This window comes from Pagrus pagrus (assembly GCF_965226575.1).
Source record: "Pagrus pagrus genome assembly, chromosome: 6".
NCBI lineage: Eukaryota > Metazoa > Chordata > Actinopteri > Spariformes > Sparidae > Pagrus > Pagrus pagrus.
Window position 1 is genome coordinate 16488857 of NC_140190.1, and position 21519 is coordinate 16510375.

Here is a 21519-nt window from a genome sequence, read left to right on the forward strand (position 1 = left end):
AGTAACAGAGTTCATTAGTAAGAGCTTTATATATCAGTATATTCGATGTATACTTTGATATATTGGGGAAACTGCAAACTTGCACACAGAGCGAATGAAGAGAAAAGAGAAAAGTAATTTGCTACAAAAAGGCTTTGATTATTCACACTACCCGAGCTGGGTTAAGACAAAGATACAAAATTAAGACCATCAAGAGATTTCTTTGTACAAATTGTGCAAAATCAAAGGCTTCTACAAATTAATTACAAAGCAAATATACAAACTATACACACAAAAGACTTCCAACAAAGATCCTGAAATACAAAATGAAAAAATAATATTAGAGCTACAAAGTATTTATCAACTACTTTGGACACATTTAGCTTTTGTTTTTCCAGAACGACACTAAGGTTAGCTATTCATGTTTTGGCAATATTTATGTTTTAAATATGACCACTACTATTTAAGTGTTAACTCCAACAATTTTACACATTAAAGGGTGTTTACATGTCTTGGGGAGTACTACCACATGTGAGAAAAAGTAGTATAAAGCCTGTTGTGGCTCCAGAGGAAGCTGCACGCACGGTGTGTTCATGTGCTGTCGGATTTATCAGAAAAATATTTTCATACACATGAATGCCCCCTGACGTCAGAACGAGTCGAAAGTCGGGAGACAGAATGACTTCCCAACTCCTAGGAGCACGTGAATGCAGCAGTAATCATGTAACATGCCTCCAGTGATGTCACACAGTGGCTAGGTTGCATTGTGGGTAAGGTAGGCTGTAGGCCTAATGTAATGTATCACTCCCCAAGACCTGTAAACATGCTTTAATCTGTCAAATTGGCAGCATTACCCTTTAAGTAATCATGCATATTCACTTGGCAAAACAACGTAACGACAATTCTGTAAATTGGTTTATCACAAAATAATACATTCACAAAAAACCTGTTTAGAACAAAGAAGACAGAAAACAAACAAACATGTTACCCTTCCTTGAACAAATACAGGCAAAACTATACAAAACCCTGAGACACAAAACATAGAAAAAAAAAATATGACAAAAAACATAGTTTGAAACAGAAAAGTATCTTCTTCAGCCGTGACGGGCCACATTCTCTCTTGCAAAGCGTCTATTTTAGGTCGAGGAGGACATTGCAAATTTAGCTCGCCCAAAATTGAGGGAAGCCCGAGTCCAAAGTCTAAAAATACAGACGGGATTGTTTTCTGTGCACAAAATCATACACTTCCCCAAATGTCTTCTGTCCTTCCTCTGTACGCCTGGCATAGCAAAGGTCTAATTCAGCCTATCACGACCCAAATAAATTACACCTGAGTAAACGCCCAGTGTCAGGAGGGGAGAAGAGAAACCACAAAAAAGAGAGACAGCAAACTTGACTGTAAAACATGTCAGTAACAGAGACACTAAAACGTCCTTAAACTGGTAATCTACTAGCGAGATGACACGCATGTTGGATGATGGAGTGAGTCAACTGAGCAGATTCTCCCCAGGAGGTGGAGAGAGAAAAGATGCTCAGACCACACATTTATGCTATCCGTCCATTTCCTGTCTGTACTTCCCACGTTATATGGAGACGACTGTGAAGTCCGTGCAGTGTACATGGCAACGAGTCCAGCTCAGGCTTGTGTCTACATGGGAAAGTCACACAAGAAGTATGGGTAAACAGATCAGGTGGAGAGGGGCCTCAGACTTCCAGTCTCTGGGCTGTTTCCAGGACTTCTCTGCGGCTGATGATAATGTGAATCAGCCTGGATGGAGCCACAGCAGGAACACACAAACTCTTCACTCCTCCTCCTCCTCTGTGCAGCCAGTGAAGGGGGACACATGCCTGCATACCAGACACCACGGCCGATCTGTGGAAAAGAGACAGAGGCAGATTAATGTTTAGGTCCTGCGACCACATGACCAGAGGGGGCGGCCAGGACATTCTCAGGGAGCGGGGAGGAATGTGGAGACTTCGCTCCTCCGGGCCACACATCAGCTTATCACCATGCCATTTTATCAGGCTTACCCACATAGCGTTAATAATGCCTGAGGACTGAGCGTTATTTAACCAAAGTCCTCCCGGCATGTGGGATTAAGCTGCTCGAGCCATTTATGTCGCTAGGTAATAAAATATCCGAGGGTGGCAGCGGAGAAGACCCCCACGCTGTAAAAATAAGCTCCTTTAGACTCAGATAAAACACATATTCTAAACCCATCTGCTCTATCTGGATATAATTCATACCATAAGAGGCTTTTCATATGGTTCAAATTCCTGAATGTGTTAAGTGCCATTTTTACAGCAAACACTGTGAATCTCTAATCTTCACATTTCTCCGCAACCTCAGATTCTTCAGTATCTAATTTTCCTCCCTTGCTGTTATGAAGGAATGCTCCACTGGGTATCTGCAGAGTTGGAGAGAAACCCGAACATGATGTTTACGTCTGATTTGCATATTTTTGATGATAATTTGATGCTGCCAGAGGAGGATGTAGGATGTGTGTGTGTGTGTGTGTGCTCTCTATTCTAGGAGAAAGAGCTGACAGTTACAGGCTGGCTCTGCTGGGGGCTTGTTTGGATAACCTAATGAGTTCTCATTTCCATGGCCGACACAGCCGGCTGATACTACAGAAGCCTCCACTGATCCACACGCATCTGTTAATGTTATGAATACATCGCCTGAAGCATAACAGTAGGACACTACTGGCAGACTACCGACAGGTAAAAGGAGGTTACAGACAAGCTTCAGAGCAAGTATCTGTTTGAACATTTTCAACCCTCTGGAAGGTGGATGCTGTGCAAACTGAAGGGTTTTGTAATAAACCTGAATGCTAGCGTACATGGCAGAAAAAAAAAAGTTCCTAATTTCCCCGTCAGCTGAATGGTTTCATGGCACAAACCAGCGACAGGGCTGGGTCATTAAAGAGTTTTATTCCTAGGGTCAACACAATAAACAAGTTTTGGTACCAATATGGTACCAATACAAGCATTTTGGGGGAATTTGCTGCCTTGCAGAGAGCTCAATAAGAAGATTGAAACCATTTGAATATTTCTCAGCTAAAATATGAAGCCACAGCCTGCAGCTGGTTAGCTTAGCTTAGCTTAGCACAACGACTGGAAATAGTGGCAAACAGCTACGATAGCTCTGTTTAAAGTAGGGATGCGCGATATCCAACAGTCAACATTTCCAAACTTATTCAGGCGGATTACGAATACCGACACGGACGTGTGCACATATCTTTTCCACCTAATTGCAGAGAATATCTATTTGCTCCTCTGATGGAATTAACATATTATTATGCCTCTTGACAGAAGCTCACTAATAAACATGTTATACCTAGTTTTTTTAATCCTTAAAAATGTATGTGTATAAAGGACAAGGTGTGGTTTTAGGGGAGGTTATGTGCATGAGGATATTTCTAGTATTTCTAGTAGTCTCCATGAAATCTCAACAAGAAACCACAGTTCTCGATGTCAAATGTTGTATAAACACAAGCAGCTGCACGAGAGTTAAATCAGGACCTAATTGATCACACAAAAAGTAAACAAGATTACAAATCTGGCCAGACATTTGGTGCCAACTTTCAGGACTCGGTGCTGGAGACACACTTCTATTGGCACTAAAAAAAGCCCTCAAGTTCAATACGAGGCCCTGAAACCAACCAGTAACAGTACGTTTGCTTCAACACAAACTCACCCTCCCTGGCAGCACTTAGTGTATCACAAAAAACTGCAGGCCTGATGGAAGTTTCCACTGCTGCTCTCTCTCTGTACATGTGCAAAGGTCACTGCCTGCACATCTTTCCTTCTACTGCTACTGCTGCTGGTCTAATCTCTCTGAAGTGCAGATGATGAAGAGCATGCCTCTGAGTCTTAAATACTCTGCAGCTCTGCTCCAACTATGACAATATCACTGTTTCATAAGCGTCTCAGCTTTATATTTAGTCGCCTATCTCTATGTGCTGCAAAGAGAGTGTGCTTTCACATGCTGCATTTGTGTCAACCACCTCCAGGTGGTTCACTGTGTATTAGAGGTCAAATTGTATTAGAGCTGCAATGATTAGTCAAATTGTATGCCATAGCGATACAGCCACAAAGGTTATGTGTCAGTCATAATCAGCACACCATCAAAGAAACAACATTATCAAGGGTCCTGCTGTCAACAGAGACGAGCTCCAGACTGTCTCACGGTCCCAGTCATTATTACCCGTCGTGTCAAGGTCAAGTATACATAGACGCTGAGCTGTAGCAGCCACACTTTTTACTTCTTACCTAAACCACAGTTGTTTATATGGAAAAACTCTTGCATGACTTGCATTAAAACTTCCTGTTTCACACTGTAGCTGAATCTAAACAACAAAATCGACCTTCACAAATCCAACTTCCATCGGCCCCACGGGGAGTAAGATGTCTTAAGTGCGGGATGCCGACAGGTGGCGGGGTTAATAAGTGTAACCCAGATGCCCTGTGTGTAACAGTGCTGCTGCTGTAAGGGATGGAGGGTGTCCCATGTGTCCTTCAGCAGACCAAACAGATGGGCTGCAACTATATGAAGTGACTGAATCTAGCACTCCGAGGTCTAATGTCTCTCAGTCTCTCTTCTTTACGTGGGAATAACGCCCAGGTTTAACAAAAGAAATGATGTCCAAATCTCAAAATTCAACAGTAGTTGAAGCAACACAAATGAGCTACACCTGCATCATCTCATCATTTCCATTATTTTTTAAAGCTTTATTGCACCTTGGACTCCATCTGCGTCTTCCAGGGGCCAAATTACCCACGATGCCTCACACCAAAGCCGAGTACTCTTTCTTTATCACTCCCTTGTGTGTGACGAAGCCTGTGCCGTGCTTACTAATGACCACCAAGAATCTCACTGTATTGACTAACGTATGAATCACAGTCACTTCATTTACATGAGTTTGCATTGTTTTCAGGGACGGATAAAGGACTCTGGGGTGAGCTCAGACACACGAGTATCCTGGTACAGCTGCAGAGTAAATTGAGGCACGTCTTGATGAATCCGAGACTAGAACAAAGGGCGTCTCTGTGACTGAATACGCACCACTTCAGTGCTACTTCAGAGGCGCAAATATTACGTAATTCAGATTAATTACCAGGCAGACACTCCGTGCCATCCCAGCTGGCTTTCGGAGGAGGCCCCTGTAACTGTATGACGGCTCGTCTCTTTTTGAGGGCGTAATCAAATTAGTCTGGGTGATTATTCTGCCATTTTAAAGCATCTTTCCCTTTTTCCTTTTTGTTACTCGCAGCACGGAGAAAAGACCAATAAAAACTCCATTAGGTTTATGCAAATTTAAGCGGCCGTGCCGAGGACTGTAATGTGGCAAATTGATTACTCAAGGGACTGAAGACGAAGTGTGTGTGCGCACGTGCTAACTCTAACTGTCTATGTGCATGTCTGAGGGAAAGAGGGGAAGTGAGTGTGTGTGTGTGTGTGTGTGTGTGTGTGTGTGTGTGTGTGTGTGTGTGTGGGGGGGGGGGGGGTTGTTGTACACAGATGCCACAATAAAAGCCTCATTCAGCTTGTGTTCCTGGTGGCCCTCACAGCGAGGCATTAATAAAACATTAGTATTGAGTGACTGGGGCCTCTGCACTCCTCCTCCCTGATCCCACTGTGACCTTTCCATTTTACAGCAGCTGTCTGGGGATGCAGAGAGCCCACCGAGGACTCCCACCATGGCCCCTGACCCCTCCAGGTGTACCCTATCACAGGGAGCCTTGCCCACCTAACGAGGGCTTCAGTTGAGGCCGTTAAATAAAAGAGAATGGTGCTTGTGTCTGTGATTTTTCTGGAGGGGAGAGGAGTGGAGAAGAAGAAGGGGGGTTGAGAAAACAAGGGCTCAGGCGTATATAACAGTCATGTCCAGGGCCGTTATAGTTCAGCGGTTTAAGAGAGAGAGACCGTCTTGAACTTTGTGCAGGGATCTCTAGTTACATCCTGTCTGCCTGTAGTCTGGCACCAACATCTGACCAGATTACACCATGACGCTGTTCTGCTTACTATCTCCAAAACACAAACATTTAAGGCTTAAGACTGCCTGTAACAAGCAACTGTCAAGATATCACAGTTAAATTTGTATTTAGGTCTTTGTGCTTTAAGCCTAAATAAAGTTATTTACTTCTCCCGCCTGGACCATAACAAATGCGAGCAATTATGCTTTAAGGCGTACAAATACTTTTCCATCAACAGTGGGTTCTGGCTTGGCTCTGGAGTGTGTGGTTAGTCACATCTGGTGGAAGTGTGCAGGGCTACAAACTACTGTAGGTGGTGACAAAAAGAGCAGAGAGGCTGGTAATCCCATACAAGCCACGCAAACTGAAAAAAGGCCTCCACTGCAAGGTGACATAAACAAATCTTAACTAATATGAACGCAGGCCACGCCTTCATTCCTCCCAAATTAGAGTGAGGATGGCTGGCTTTTTAAAGGACAGGCAATGCCAGCAATGCGACTGCCTCTGTGTGTGTGTGTTTGTGTGTGTGTGTGTGTGTGTGTGTGTGAGACAGAGTAGTAGTAGTACGAGTGGTTTCACAACTGCAAAAAAAAAAAAAAAAAACCCTCACAACACTACTAGTGAATACTTGAACAGCTGACTGGCGGTTTTCGGCCTCATGGTGAACATGAAAGGAACACACACACCAGCACACACACAATTATTTTTCTCTCTGACCCCAGCTGAAAGTTGACAACCTCAGGAGCACAGTATTTTTAGGCAGGCGTTAGTCTCGGCTGCCAAACGGCTCAAAATATAGCTTTGCTTCTCCCGGTCTTACTCTCCGCTTCATCTCCCTGTGTGTGTGTGTGTGTGTGTGTGTGTGTGTCCTGCTCTGTGTCATTTTGTTTTTCCCTGATTTTTTCACATCCCCTCTCAAGCCCCCCTCTTGTCTCGGGTCAGAGAGCGGGCCAGCGTCAGGCAAGGACGCCTGCTTAACAAGCTGGAAATCGGAGCTTTTTCCACGTCTGCTGTAATTAAACATAAAGGCAGTCGGCAGCGGGATGGTAGCTGCCGTAACTGAAAGAGTTCATAAGGATGCGGCGCCTTGATCTTTCATAGCCAGCCTGTCTGTCTCCATCCCGGGCCAGAAAACCTAGGCTACCATGGAGACAGCGGTCCATACCGGCAGCCTCATAATGCTAAGCCCCCAGCTCCATTATATCCAGCTGTTTACTGTACACACAAGTCACACATAAGCCCTCTGTTTCTCACTTTGCTTCCGCTCAGATTTACTTTCAAAGTACTTGGCAGCATGAAAGGAGCTTGTTTGGAACAGCTTTTCCGTACTCCTGACAGAAAGGAGACGTTTTGCAGAGGAGAGGAGTGCGATTTATCCAAAGTTCTGTCACAGAAACTGAACAATCTAGTACCCTCAAAAAAGCATGGAGCAAGAAAGACACTATGTATTTCAGTATTCACGTAAGTGAAATTTCCTGGTAACAACAACAAAAAAGCTTTAAACTTGATTAATAACTGTTTAAGGGGGACTGAAAAGATGCAAACAACCTACTTAACCAGTTGAATTTGGAAATGTTCCTAGTGAGAGCTTGAAGATTGATAGTTTAGCTTAGCAAAAGACTACAAATAATTAATAAAGAAAAAAGAAAGGAAGAACAACAAGACCAGAAACAACTAGACTGATGTTTTTTTTCCTGTTCGGACAAAAACAAGCTAGCCGTTTCCAGTGTTTGTGCTAAGCTAAGCTAACTACCTCTCGTCAAGAAAGTGAACACGTGTAAATACACTAAGTAAAATACTGCTTTCAACTGTGGACAGCCTACCCGTTTTCCTAGATTGACGGCCTTGTGCTTTAAGGCAAACAGTTAAACGTACAGGCCAAAATGCGACATCAGGACAGACATGTGATATGTGAAAGCTCATTGAGTCTCGCCGAAAAATAAAATTGCATTGCTCCAATAAAACCATAAAACCATATAAAACCACAAACCCAACAATAAAACGATGCAGCAGAGTCTGGGCTTTTTAAAATGCAAATTCAATGACTGCTGCTGCAGCAAGGAGCCGTTTCCCATCGATTGCATCAGTGCTGAAATAAGATCACAGGACGGGCCTCGCATCATGAAACTTCAAACTGGCTCTACTTCATGTAAACATCACAGTTTCATCCCCCTCCATCCCTCCTTCAGGAAAAATGTATCATCTCTTAACTCACACGAAGCTTGTTGTCACGAACAGCCACCTGTCCTTCCTTCAGGCAGATTAGATAATTCTTCACTGATATGGTTTGTTACATTTCAATCAATCATATTTTCATACCCTTGAGAAATATTCCACCCCGTGTCCCCTCCTGAATTCTTGATAAGATTACTGATCGGATTTTCCTACTTTGAGCAGAGCTGAACGCCCTGACTTCTGTCAGCACATATCTTACAGAAGCAGGTTTTAATTATCTTCTCACAATAAGGATGCTACATTATGGATAATGCATTAAATTTACAAAGGAAAAAAAACACGAGGGCTCGTATGTATGCTTGTCACGATAACCACTTATCGTGACAAACCACGATGGATTGTCCCAGAAAAAATTCCAATTAACAATTTCAGGACCACTGATACAAGCAAAATATGCATCATAATCTAAGTTTATCCTTTCAAAGAGCAATGAACTTTTAATTTTTAAGAATATTTGGAAATTGGAATGTGAAAAAAAATGTCAGTGTCAAATACACACTCAAACAAATTGAGGGTAGCATATCACTGGATTAGCTGCTAGGTGCTGCTAACTGTTTAGCCGTGCAGCTACCAAACTGTTAGTTTTTCACACTCTGTTAATTATTTCAGTTGGCGTTACATATTGCACCTTTAAAATAAAAAACATAAAAGTATCACACTTAAATAAATAGAAAACATTTGGTACAGGGGTATTAAGAGTCATTCATCCCTTAACAGGCAATAAAATGCCAATCCAGGTTTTGCTGCTTTTTGTTGAGTCATGTCCAAATATCAAATAGTTGAGAAGAACTTACAGTCACACATACATACGCTAATAACCAGGTATGTTTCGGTTTTTATCTTCGAGATGACCCAAAGATCCTTGGGCTCCTCTGACTCCAAGCCATCCACGTGTCACATCACCTTTTATAACTTCCAACTGTTCTGAGGTACAGACTCATAACAGGCAGCCAGTTAGCACCCTGGGCTGTCCTGCTGTGCACCCAGGCAACTTGCCTTCCTGGTGTTACAAGCACAGACCTGATCCCTGCCTCTCTACCTCGCTCCTGTCACTGACAGAGGTCCTGTGTTGTAGCTTTCGCTCTGTAATTACCAGCACCGCTGACATTCCTCCTGCTCTCTAAACCCGGCCTGCACCATGTTTATCCAACACCCAGCCGTCACAGCAGCTAGATAAAGTGTAACTGTAACCACTGGCAACCCTGAAAACAGTGAGGGGCTTTTAAACTGGCCTCATCCGGCTAAAACTGACATTAGCCTGTTGAGTAACAATCCTGTTAGATATTTTTGCCTCCATAAAGTGAGTTCCCACATATTATGTGACAATACGAGGGACACTATGAATAGCACATATAATTGACATGTTGTTTGTTTGTGTCAGCTAAAGGAAACTACAATTACTCACCGTAGAAACCTCAAAGAGTCAGTGCGTCTCCCTCTATGCTGGGAGGTACTTCCACGTGCTGACGAAAGCAGTGGGAATGAGCGAGTAGGGCACACTGGTCACGCTGTCCCAAGAGTCTGATGATGGATCGTAACAGTCTAGTGTCTTACACCTCTGAGCCCCAAAGTACCCTCCGACCACATATAGTCTGTTTCCTGACGCCACAGCATGGCAGCTGATCCGTTTGGCTGTCACGTCGCCAAACTTTGACCACTGGTACGTCTCGCTATTGAACCGGTAAGCAGAGCTGGCAGAGAATTCTGTGTCGCCTCCGATCACCACGACATGGTTGCCGACAACAGCCGCTGCAGTGTAGCGCCACAGCTGCGGACAGGCTGCAGGCACAGACCAACGGTTCTGGCACGGGTCGAAGCACTGCACCTTGGGGTATTTGTCTCTGTTTACACTGGTGCCCCCAAAGGCAAAGAGTTTGTTTTTGGCACCGACGACAGCGGCGTTGCTCACCCCTTCTCTGAGCGGAGCCACCAAGGTCCATTTATTGGTCTGAGGGTCGTACTGCTCCACCTGTTTGAGAGACACAGACGGAGATGCAGGGAAGGATCCTGCAAGAGAAGTGTGTCCTCCCACGACAAATAGTTGGTGGTCGAGCTCCGCAGAGCCGTGTCCAAATCTGGCCACCATCATTGGTGCAGCTTTGGACCACTCATCGTGTAATGTGTCGTAGACCCAGACGTCTTTGGAGGCCCCGTTTTCAGAGCCACGCCCTCCAGTAACATAAACCTGAAACAATGGAGGAAAAGCATTTTTTAGTACATCTCCACATTATATTAAAAATGCGCATATTCAAGAACAGATCACATACACACCTTGCAGCCAATAGCACAGGCACTGCACTCTTTCCTGGGGCTGGGGATGTCTGTTTTGGGGGTGATCTCCTTGGTCTTATTGTCTATCATGTAGACTTTATCACACATGAACGTCTGTCCTCCCAGCAGCAGCAGGGCCTGGCTAACTTTCCTCGGCCGGGCACAGAACCCCGTCACAATACCGTCATTCTGGAGGATCCTCATTTTGCACCGTACGGCGTCTTCGACGATCTCCCGACCCACCTTGTGACACATCACCAGCTCCTCTGAAGCAACGTTCTTCAGCAGGTACGTTTCAGGGAGCAGCGCCAGGCGGACACAGCGCAGCAGCTCGGGCAGCTCGCTGTGCCTGCGCTCCATGTCGGCCTTCACCCAGTCGATGACAGCCTCATACACCAGGCTCTCATCCTCCACCTCCAGCTCTTCACTGAGGATCAGCTCCTTAAATTTTTCTCTAGGGAGGCTGAGGAAGTCTTCTGTCTTGAAGAGAGTAGCAAAGTTAGCCAGGCACATCCTCCACGACAGCTCGTACAGTCTCTGGCACTGGTGAGCATCCGACAGCAACATCATCCCCAGACAGTTTGACTGGTGGAGGTTCTTTTCAAGAAACTCCGCCGCAGCGTCCCTGATGTCGTGAAACTGAAGCATGTCGCCAGCTTCCAGGAGCGATTCTGCGTTTTCCTCGTTGATGATGACTCGGGCAGAGTAGGCGTAGTCAAGCAAGAGCTCCAGCACCTCTGGGTGGAGGGAGTCGTGGAAGTTGACGTCAGCATCCCGACTCTCCCTGAGCCCGCCGCTGAACATGGCCTCAAAGTATCTGCTGCAGGAGGCCAGGACGGCGCGGTGGCAGGGGAAGGATCGGTTTCCGGCCTTCAGGACAACATCTGTGAAGACCTTCCGTTTGCGTAACAGGTTGAGCTGAGTCAACAGACTGTCGGCGTGGGACGTCTTGTGGAAGAGGTGGATATTCATGGAGCCGGAACTGGAGCGAGACTTTCTGTTTTCGTGGTTACTGACAGACATCTTGACTTGGACCTGGAGAAGAAAATATAGGATAAAGAAAATATAAAGACAAATTGCAAGAGCTGCTTGTTTGCATTTGTTTTATTGAACCATTTATAGCAGTTGGACAGGAGGAGGAGATTTTATGGCCATGCAAACTCCTTTTGATGTGAACCCTACCATAAACACTCCTCCCATTTTATGATTAAACAAAACTCACTGTGTCAACAGCTGAAGTACGGGCTGTGTGCTCGGCTACAGCGGAAATGAACTTTAGACTGGGGCTTTAGAGATGAAAGGATATCAGATAAGGACTCCCACACAGAAGACCAGTGTGCGGTTCGAAATTCGAAAACTATGACTAGGAATAAGCACATTGACTGGCCTTTAAAGCGAAGAAACACCTTGGTGTGTTGTCCTATAGCACATCTTTCCACCCCTATAAACATGTCAGTCCTGTGAGTCACCTCCAACCAGCGCTGGAGCCAACAGCCTCCTGCCAGCTCATTCTGCTCCTCTGCAGGCTCACATGCAAGATGGTGCCAAAGGCAAAGCTTTCAAGCCCACATAAGATGTGACACCTCAGACCAGCTCCTTAAGGATTAAATTATGTAACCGCTGTGCAACAGATGAAACCCCAATCTTCCTTTTGATCATCTCTTGTGGATTCAGACAGGTCTGCTGCCTGTTTATGCAGAATTTCAAAATAAAAGTAGCTTAACTGGATGTCTATCAAATGTAATTATATAAAAACAAAACATTAGAATTTTTTATTTCATTATAAAATTACTGTAATAACCAAGTACGGCACTATATATATATATATATATTTTTTTTTTTTTTTAAAAAGGAAAGAAAGAAAAGACTATCCACAACTTGAAAACGACCAAATAAATATCTTCCGCTTAAAAGGCTCCATTGTTTCAAAGCAGATAAATTTAAATCGGCTATTCACTCCCTCTCAAAGGGCTCCGGTGGACTTCCGTGGAGGGACTCGGCGTGAAATCCAATTCGTTTTGTGCCGTAAATGTGAAACTACGGTCAGCACTTCAGCATGCGCTCAACTTTCCTCCAGAGTTAGCCGCCTGCAAACATCCAGCCTGCTACGACCGACACAGCACCGAAGGAGCCCGTGTTACCGCCCGGAGCCAAACTGCTCACATTTCGGAAGTTGGAGGAACGTCAAGCAAGCACGTATCTTGATAATCGATACTTTTAAGCCGGCTAATGTGGCTAATTCTTACCTCGACAGGCGCAGAGCTGATCCGGATTCCTTTATCTCGGCTACAACTTGTTCCGTCGTTGATTTGTTTGAAGTTGCGGCACAATTTAAACAAATCCACCTCCCAAAATCGACACTGTACCGTCTCCTGAGCTGTTCAGAAATGGTTGAGCCATCTGTCTCCGTCGCGAGCTTCGAGGTTAAACGCGTAAAAACAACGAAATAAAGTTAGTTAGTGTCCGTTTTTTGTTCTCGGGGAGCCACGCAGCCTGCGGGAGAGCGACGAGCAGAGCGGAGATAAAGAGCAGAGGCAGCCAGTAGTGTTCACACTGGCTCCGCCCACTCCTCCCGCTCTCGTCCAATCAGCTCAAAGAAAAAGAACACTTCCTGTATGCAGCCAACTTCACAGTCCATGCATATCATTATTGTAACGTCTCAGAGCCAGAGAGAGCACAAAGACACCTGTCTGTGTGTGCTCACAGCCACCAGTGGTGGACTGCACAAGTACATTTCATTATACTTAACTTATAATAATAATAATAATAATAATAATAATAATAATAATAATAATAATAACAACAATAATAAAAACTGTATTTATATAGCACCTTTAAAAACAGAAAGTACAAAGTGCTTTGACAATCAAGCAAAAGCAGGAAACTCAGGAAGACAATATTACAGAACAAACACTCAGCAGTCAAGCCAAACACAAGAAGGCCTAGTCAAGAAGGCCTAAAACACAAAGGCACAACACAAAGATGTAAAAACACAAAAAGTCAATATGAGTCATTACAAGTAAAAGGAATACAAGTGACGAAACAGGCAAAATCACAGAAAAAGAAGAAGAGAATTAGAATAGGTAATGCAAAAATAGAAATAAATAACAGAATAAAAACAATAAAGGACAAAAAGAAGACAAATTTACATACTGTTGTTCAGGCCATAAGACTCCTCAACAAATATCACAATCCAACTATCAGTGCAATATCTGAAAAATGAATGTACACCATGCACCTCACTGCCACCATCGCTGCTGCACCTTCATTCACTCAGTCAGTGCACTTGATCTCTTTTATTGCTGTTTTATGGCGTTTTGCTTTATTTTTACACTTATTTTGCTTTTTACTAATTACTATTCACCATATCTGTAATGAAGTCTTAAAGCAAAAGATTTGCAGAAAATTTCCATTTTCAGCTTTTGTTCTAGTTACTTCACAGATTTGGATTGCTAATTAATTACTAAAAGCAAACATGAACAATTATAACATATCATTATAGATTACGCTACCCAGCAGTATGTAAATTAAATTAAAATGAATTCCACCTTTACCAGCTGAAACATTTAACTGATGTGCAGTAACTACAATAACTGTACAATATCTCTGTGCAATAACAACAATAACTGTGCAATATCTACTGTGCAATGTACCATTTTTCTTATATTATTATATTTATTATATTTTTGTATTTATATTTTTATACTTGCACTGTACCTGTCCTACACACAACTGTGCTCTTTTTGTGCTTTTACTTTGAACTCTGTGTGCTTTTCTTTTTACTTTTTTTTACTGTACTGTCGGTGTTTGTGATGCTGCTGGAATCTCAATTTCCCTGAGGCAACCTTCCCAAGGGATAAATAAAGTACAATCTAATCTAATCTAATCTAATCTACACATTAATGCATCAGTAATTACCATCCAATTAATAGTTTACCTGTTAAAAAAATTTATCCAAGTGATATACTACTAAAGTAATGTAGCTTGATTACCTTCTTGTTAATTTTGGATAATCTCAACACCAAACAAATAAAGACAAGAGAAAATAAATATTAATAAAATGACCTCTGTTTAATCTTAATACACAAGTACACACTTGTACACTAGAGTGATGTGTGTGTTGTCATGTGTGCGCATGTGCATGGTTACAGACTAGTATATCATTCTTTAGTTAAAATTTTTAATCCTGTTAGTACTTCCCTTTTCACAAAATGTATCTGTAATCTAATTACGTGAGGGGTGGGGGAGAGGGAAGTTGGGCGCACACCTGTAGCCTGCTTTACTGCCCACAGCCTAGAGGAAAATCACTACCAAACCAAAAAAAACAGGCTCAGGCTACATATATATTATTCTGGAATGGCCCATTCTGCATAATGAGTACTTTTACTTCTTCTACTTAAGTAAAAAGATCTGAGTACTTCTTCCAATACTTATAGTACCAAAGACAAAGCAGGTTTAATTGCACATTTCAACATCAAGGTAATTGATCTGTATGGTCTGAAGGCAAAAGTGATCTGTATAAGACATGAAAAGGCATTAAGACAGAAAATACACAGTAACACAAAACTACACATAAAAAAAGATAAAAATGTGAAAATAGAATACAACAGGTAGATTAAAGAAGAATACGGTACGTTGAGAGATATGTATAAATTGCCCCAAACTTTTGTTTAAAGCCATGGCCAAAGAAATACTTTTAGCTTGCATTTAAAAGAACTGAGAGTTGAAGCAAACTTTGTTCCAAATATGTGGTTTTGTGTCAGAATAATTTTGAATTATCTGAATTGTATTTATTCAGTCAACAGTAAAGCTTTCTTTAAACTGTTATTGCCAAACATGGAGGTCCGAATGCCATCTCCACACTGCCAGAAATCAAACACTGGGGGAGAAATAGCCTACTGAAGCAATGATTCATCAAATTTAAACACACTGAGTTTAAAAATCAGATTACATAATGTACATGGTTATGAATATAATTAGATAACCCTCTTCATCTACTCACCAGCTGCACATAAACAACAGTCTGAATGATCATGTGATGGCAGGTTAAAGTCCTTCTGAGGACCATGAGATCGTTTCTCCAGCTGAATTCTTGGCATTTTCTGAGGGATTTAAGCACTCGTGAGCTATCAAGGCAAGAATGAGGTCAGTCAAGAAGCAGCCAAGTCAGCCTGCACATACAAGGAATTTCATGGCGTGTGTGTATGTGTGCACATTTTCTATGTACTCAAGAGTAAAAGATGAAAGTGAGAAGTATCCGAGTACTTTGAAAATTAGAGGTATAGAGAGCAGATTCAGGAATGAAGTCTCTTCTCTCTGCAGGAGTCTTTGTTGGTACGTGTCCCAACGTGTCTGCAGGTGCAATGACATTAATAGCAGCTTGATTCCATTTAGGTGTGCCCTGCTATTGTGCATGCTTTGCCGAGTCATTGTTAATAGTTCCACCTGTGCTTTTCATGCTCTAACAAGTCAAAATTGTCTGCTGTGAAAAAGGCCTCATGGAAGCCAGCAGAGGAGACAATTGAACACTGTTTACTTGAAACATTTACTAATGGATCAGTGATGGTATGAACATTTGAAGTCTCTTTTTTATTCAAACACTAGAGGCTCTTGGGACAATTTCTCCCTCTCAGAACTGGCAGAGACAATCTGTACACAGAGCTGTGTGATCTCTAACACCACAAACACCACTACCAGAGCTGATGCCACACTGCTCAGGTTTCCCCCCCCCTCGCCATCTCTCTCGCTCCCTCTTGCTGTCACTCAACAGCTGCTTTTGAAGATTAAAAGCTGCTGCTGTTTCTGTCTGAGTCTCTGTGAATATGAGCATATGTGTGTTTGTTTCAGTCAGCTTTCTTTTTACCCACTATTCCCTATTGTTTCCTCACAATACCTCAAGTCACCAAAATCTTGAAAGCCCTAAAATACCCACTAAACATTCCTGTGTAACCTTCAAAGTCTGACCCCATAAACACACTCATTGGTAATTCACAAAACCATTGTTGCCGGTGTTGATTGAAGCCTCCCTCGTAGCTGGCTGCACCAAATGCTTTCATATACACAAGTGTGCCTAAAGGAGATTACGAATTTAAGAAGATTAGATTAATGAACTCATGATTGTAATCTAGGGTTAATTCATTTTGCTGCACTTTAACACAACCCTCCCTTCCCCCCCATTCAGCCCAGTGGCTTCGAGCCAAACTGGTCGCCGGATTTATGTCTGTGTGTGTGTTTGGATGTGCTGTGGGTGCGAGCATTGTGTAACTGGTCATTAATTACTCTTAGGCAGGCACGCCACTAATCAGACCCCCCGCAATTATTCCTCAATGCCCCCAGCATCGCAACAAGCCTCTCACAGACTGCCTGTTTAGATGACAGTAACCGTCACTCCATTGTTGCCTGCAGACTCACTGTACCACATATTTGTTCACTCCAGGCAGGTGGTCTCCTCAGTGAGGTCATCCCGTCTGAAACATAAGGAGAGGGGTCGTTGGAAGGGGTCATCCTCATGCCTACGCCTCAACACCAAACAATGCAGAGGTTCTTAGGACTTTCTATTTATGTCCTTGGCTCCTGCTCTCCACATAGTTACCCAGTTTAGTTTTACGGAAATTGTCACTTATTTTTCCATCTACAGAGGCAGGTTGGTAAAACAGCAATAGATAAAGTCAATATGATGATTAAAAACACTCACCGCGAGTGTTTGTTATTCATTTTGTATTGAATTTATTTTCCAATACTGCCCACTGTGGAGGATCAGCATGAGATAAAAGCTTGTTATGAAGTTTTGAAAATACATGTACACCCACCCCCGCCTCCACCCAGTGGTGGAGTGTAACTAAATACATTTACTCAAGTACTGTATTTAACTACAATTTTGAGGGACTTACTTCGAGTATTTACATTTTTAGCTAGTTTATACTTTATGATTGCATATATACATTGTGTGTACATGCAAGTGCCAATAAAATTAAAGAAACAAAGAAACAAAACGAAACAACATATTGAACAACAGCAAAAACATAGTAAGGTGTAAGTTCAGGCTGTGTCTTACTGTTTAGGATGTTAATGGAGGAAGTTTTGAAAACCAAACAAAAGTATGGCTTATCTTGGCATTTTGTATAACTAATGAAAGCAGACATAATAGTTCTAAACTGTCCTCTAAATAAAGGCGTGACGTTATATCTACATATAGTATTGAATCTAAAACGTTAAACTCTAAAGCATCTCTAGCATTAAACTATTAAATAATACAGAAAGAAACTACATTTTATTAATAGATATAGGTTGGCCTATCTGTTGGCAGCATACTTGACAAAAAGTCCAAACTACAGATTTAAACTGATTGATTCAGTGGAGTATATCGCCACCGTGTGGCAAACATGTGTTCAAGCACGCACGTGCATTGTTGGAAGGGATTTTTTTTTCAATTCGTTAAGCAATGCAATGAAACCAAATCGTATCTTCAATAAAGAAAGAAAAGAACAACTGAAAAAGGAGAAAAAAAAAACAGGAAGGGAAATATTGACATTTACATCAAACAGAAGATTTCAAGGCATTTAAATGCTCATCGTCCTTATGGCTTTCTGATTTGTCAGTCCTGTTAGTGTTTCAAAGTACAATTTCATATCGTGTTTGAACTGGTGAATATTGATGTTGAAAACATTTTCAACATCAATCCAAATTGTTTTCTTTAAATAAATAAATAATTAAATTAAATAAACAGATGTAGAATAGTTTCAGTGCCAGTGTTACAGAATACACATACAAATATAATTTCTATATCTTTTAAGAAAGTAGCTCGTTGGGTAAGTACACTTCAAAGACTTTATTGTGTACAATGAATTTGTGGTAGTATGTCCAAATTGGGTTCCAGTTGATGTTTTTAAACTGATTATACCAACAGTATTTGTTACGAGAAGTATCATACGTCTAAAAAAGGGATGGCGGCTGGTGTATGTGTTGATGACAAACTCTGTGTTTAAAAATATCACACAGAAAAGGCTTTTGGCAGCGTGTATTTAATATATTTTAACTCGACCTTGTCCACTCCCCGAAAACTACATTTCCCATGTCGGAGTACCCGACACGGAAATGACGTATGCACTCTTCCGCCGCTGTCAAGGGCATCGAAAAGTTGCGTGAGCCGGAGCTAGCCGAAGCTGTTTACACGTGCAGTCAAAGCAGGTCGGTAAGATAAAATAAAGGTCGAGAAATGGACGGGTTCGGTTCAGACTTCTCAGCAGGCGGATCCGGAGGTAAAGTGGACACCGGCACCATCATGGAGCAGGTCAAGGTCCAGATCGCGGTGGCTAATGCACAGGAGCTGCTGCAGGTAAATCACTGGACACAGCTGCTAAGCTAGCAGGACTCCCCTGAAACCCAATTCATGGAAGAGTAGGGTCAATAAATATGATTACATATATTGTAGATGGTATGAGCAGCCTGGCGTAATGTTGCATGACGATACTTTTATCTATGTGTTACCGTGTTGATGAAATATGACTCAAAGAGCAGTAACGTTAGCTAGTCATTGAAACGCTGTTGATATAATGCAACTTAACGTGAACGTCCAACCAACCTTGACTCTTTAACCACATGTACCTTATATATTAACACAGTCAAGTTTTAGCCGTCGGAGAGTCTTTTAACCTTCATGCTCTGCGGGTAGTGTTGTGAACTTCTGTTGTCAGCTGATAATAAATGAACGATGTCTTCATGTTTCAGAGAATGACAGACAAATGTTTCAAGAAGTGCATAGGTAAACCTGGGAGCACGCTGGACAACTCTGAGCAGGTAGGTGTCGGGCCATAATGTGTTTAAATGTGCTCTTTAGATGCCATAAGGTTAGAGCTGAAACCATTTTATATATAAACTGCGTGATTAATATTTCAGTTAAAATCCACTGGCTCTTCTAGCCTCTAATGTGAAGATTTGCTGCTTTTCTGTGGTTTTCTGTGATTGTGAACTCTTTGAATTTTTTGACAACAAGCAGGTTTAAAATGAAAACTTAAAGGATGAGTTTACCCATTCAGAAATTATCTACCCACCCTCATCCCGATGGAAAGTCGTGTGAAGTTTAGTAGTCCAAGACCATTTCTGGAGCTCAACAGCAAAACAGCCGTGCAGCGTTCACCTGAACAACTGAAGTAGATAGGGACTCGTTTTAAACTGTAAAAAAACAACCAAAAAACTAAACATAAAATGGCGCCATACAACACTCTAAGAGCAAACAGTGTTGCAGTCTACTCCTACACAACTGAAGTAGATGGGGACTAAGATGGGACTAGATCCCAAATTTGAGTTGAAGAGATTTTATTTACACCCTTGACGTGCAGTCATGCTCGCAGTCCCCATCTACTTCAGTTGTTTAGGGGGAATGCTGCAGCACTTTTAGCTGTGAAGCTTCAGAAATGTTTGGTGGACTATAAAACCCACTGAGTAGTAGGTAGATTATGACTGTGAATTTATTCTTTAAGTTCTGGGACAATGTACTTTTTTGATATGAAATAGACCAATGCAGCAGGCTGATTTATAATGAAAATTATCATTAGTTTTGATTTAAGAGACCCTGAATTGCTACAGAATTTCAGAATATTTCTTCAGAGTGTAAATGTCCTTGCTTTTGTCCTCACAGAAATGTATTGCAATGTGCATGGACCGGTATATGGATGCCTGGAACACCGTATCCCGAACATACAACTCCAGATTACAGAGGGAAAGAGCTCGCATGTGAACATCCCTCTCGTCATCCTTCCCTTCCTCAGGCTGCTGCTTACATTGAGGAGGAGCACAGTCTGCCGCTGGAGGCCAGGAGCTGTGCACCAGTGTGTACTGTGGTCCCATAGCAGCATACACCATCAACTTCTGTCATAATACCTCACGGACAGGCAAAGAAAGCACAGCCTGTGGACTCTAGCCATAACAATGTCTTCTGTGGACATTTTCATTTTGCTCTGAGGAACAGTTCAGTAACAAAAGTATGATTATTTGTGTTTTTATGTTATAAATAATTAATCATCTGTTTAACCAGTAAACATGCATTGTAAGAAAAGCTGCCATTTGGACCTGTGTGTTGAAAAGACATGAAAGTCAGGAGAATCAGAAACTTTAAATTGCCCGTTGGAGTGAACATAAAAGTGTGAATGTGTTTGTATGGATGTGCTAACCCCTGGTGATCTCTCCAGGGCGTACCCCATGTCTTGTGCAGTGCATGCTGGGATACGTTTCAGCCCCCCCTGAATAGCAGTTGAGAAAGGCATTCAGAGATTTGGCCATCTCACATTAGTCCACTGTTTTTTGTAATCAGTGTAATATGGGTTTACTGCAGTGTGGCCGCAGTAAATACAGACACCTTCCTGCCATCACACTAAGGTTGAATGTGTTTTGTGTTGAAGAGCCTCTATAATTAATCCAAATAACTGTGGACAGCCACTCAGTCAATACAGTTGCTCCTGAAAGCTGTCAGCATTGTGCTCAGCCTTGTTTCCAATTCTTCTCACTGTGTATGTGCTCAAAGAGAGATGCAAAAGTAGCACAAACCGATGCCCTCAAGGGACAACCCAGACTCTCCATAACATGCTTTTACTCTAAAAGACCTGCTTAAAATCACCTTGAGGAGCAACTTGGTGTTTTCACAGCCGTCAACCTGACATTCACAAGCCTCCAAACAGTCCTATATCAAAGTACGCCTGGAGAACAAAACTGTTTTGTCTGACCTGTTTTCTAGTTGTCACTCTATCTGCAGCCCTCCACAGTAGTGGGCTTGTTTCAGCAGGGTCTGCCTTGCTCTACACGGGGTACTGAACCTCTCTCAGCTTTGTGTGCATGGTTTGTCAAATGTCTGGGAACCACAGTCCTTTTTTTTTTTGGGTAGGAAAGTAAGAGCCAGAAAAGCCTGTGAACATTCTTTGCGGTGTGATTGTGTGCAAATTGAATGATTTTCATGAAAGAATAAATCAATAAATCTTGCCAATCAGGGTTTTTAGTGTATAACTGTCAATGAAACATCACCACAGTTGCCTTTTAATCAAACTCAAGTCCCAATACCACTTT

At 42.3% G+C, this 21519-nt stretch overlaps 2 protein-coding genes across 2 annotated transcripts; one reads left to right on the forward strand and one right to left on the reverse strand.

Annotated features, from left to right (window-relative positions):
- Nucleotides 1-879: 879 nt before the first annotated feature.
- enc3 (ectodermal-neural cortex 3) lies at nucleotides 880-12979 on the reverse strand. Its single transcript, XM_084355037.1, has 4 exons — nucleotides 12711-12979; nucleotides 10465-11499; nucleotides 9599-10378; nucleotides 880-1852 (listed from the first exon to the last, which is right to left on the reverse strand). Exons 2-3 carry the CDS (start codon nucleotides 11485-11487, stop codon nucleotides 9632-9634), a joined length of 1770 nt encoding a protein of 589 aa, XP_084211163.1. The 5' UTR covers nucleotides 11488-11499; nucleotides 12711-12979; the 3' UTR covers nucleotides 880-1852; nucleotides 9599-9631.
- Nucleotides 12980-18559: 5580 nt separating this feature from the next.
- On the forward strand, nucleotides 18560-21444 carry timm13 (translocase of inner mitochondrial membrane 13 homolog (yeast)). Its single transcript, XM_084355962.1, has 3 exons — nucleotides 18560-18799; nucleotides 19192-19260; nucleotides 20102-21444. The coding sequence occupies exons 1-3, from the start codon at nucleotides 18680-18682 to the stop codon at nucleotides 20198-20200; spliced, it is 288 nt and encodes a 95-aa protein (XP_084212088.1). The 5' UTR covers nucleotides 18560-18679; the 3' UTR covers nucleotides 20201-21444.
- Nucleotides 21445-21519: the final 75 nt, after the last annotated feature.

Bases quoted from the DNA above. Each gene is read 5' to 3' on its own strand.
- enc3 (XM_084355037.1), bottom strand. From the start codon at position 11,487: ATGTCTGTCAGTAACCACGAAAACAGAAAGTCTCGCTCCAGTTCCGGC. The intron at 10,379-10,464 runs GTGTGTATGTGA...CCATTGTTTCAG, and splicing joins CCTGTGCTATTGGCTGCAAG to GTTTATGTTACTGGAGGGCG.
- timm13 (XM_084355962.1), top strand. From the start codon at position 18,680: ATGGACGGGTTCGGTTCAGACTTCTCAGCAGGCGGATCCGGAGGTAAA. The intron at 18,800-19,191 runs GTAAATCACTGG...TTCATGTTTCAG, and splicing joins ATGCACAGGAGCTGCTGCAG to AGAATGACAGACAAATGTTT. The intron at 19,261-20,101 runs GTAGGTGTCGGG...TTGTCCTCACAG, and splicing joins CGCTGGACAACTCTGAGCAG to AAATGTATTGCAATGTGCAT.